General features: G+C 39.5%; 1 protein-coding gene across 2 annotated transcripts in view; it reads left to right on the top strand.

Annotated features, from left to right (window-relative positions):
- Positions 1–669, top strand: part of TSACC (TSSK6 activating cochaperone) — a 6,718-nt gene that overhangs the window by 1,121 nt on the left and 4,928 nt on the right. The window contains exon 2 of one of the 2 annotated variants that reach the window (XM_003795255.2): positions 134–190. In XM_003795255.2, coding sequence (XP_003795303.1) covers positions 157–190 — 34 coding nt within the window. In that variant the 5' untranslated portion in view covers positions 134–156. Of the gene's footprint in view, positions 1–100; positions 191–669 lie in introns of those variants that run through there. The other variant, XM_003795256.3, reaches the window with a different exon arrangement.

Raw genomic sequence — 669 nt, 5'->3', positions numbered from 1 at the left:
TAGTCACTTACATTTGGCCACGAAATAGAATATACCCTTTCTTACCTTTTTCTCCTCACATTGGAACAGCCTGACATCTGCTGGGGAGAATTTAGGAAATTGTTGATCATGTGATGTTATGATTCTTCCCCAGGCACCACACCTGTTGGTGTTCAGATGGAGCAGAACACTAGCCATCCAACTAACAGAGGTGTGTGTCAGAGGCCCCACTTTCTTCTTAAAATCCAGACCCCCGTAATTGCTCAGCACTTGGGAAAATTATTCTAGTTGTGCGTATATTTTTTTCTGTTACTTGGTTAATTTGAAGTATTTGTGATTGTTGCACATTCTTATTAAATGGGAACATTACTGTATTCCCAGTGCCTAGAACTGTATATGTTAAATAGTAGATGCTCGGTAATTATTTGTAGAATGAATTTATTCTTCCTTTGTATCTCCTCTTAATACTTAGAAGATGACAGTTTGAGTGAGGCAGTCCCACTGGTGGCCAGGGAAATGTCTGAGGCCTTCTAACTCCAGAGCCTATCCACTTAGTTGTAGATGGAGTCGATTATTTTATCTGAGATATCTACTACATCATAGCTTGGACATAAATTAACTAGCTCTTTTTCACGGAGCATATGGTACAGTGGTAAAGAGTATGACTTCGGATTCTAGAGGGTCTGAATT

The sequence above is a fragment of the Otolemur garnettii genome, unplaced genomic scaffold (assembly GCF_000181295.1).
Source record: "Otolemur garnettii isolate 467f Iridium unplaced genomic scaffold, OtoGar3 scaffold00091, whole genome shotgun sequence".
Taxonomy (NCBI): domain Eukaryota; kingdom Metazoa; phylum Chordata; class Mammalia; order Primates; family Galagidae; genus Otolemur; species Otolemur garnettii.
The sequence above is the reverse complement of the archived record's forward strand: the minus strand, read 5'-3'. Positions and strand labels throughout refer to the sequence as shown.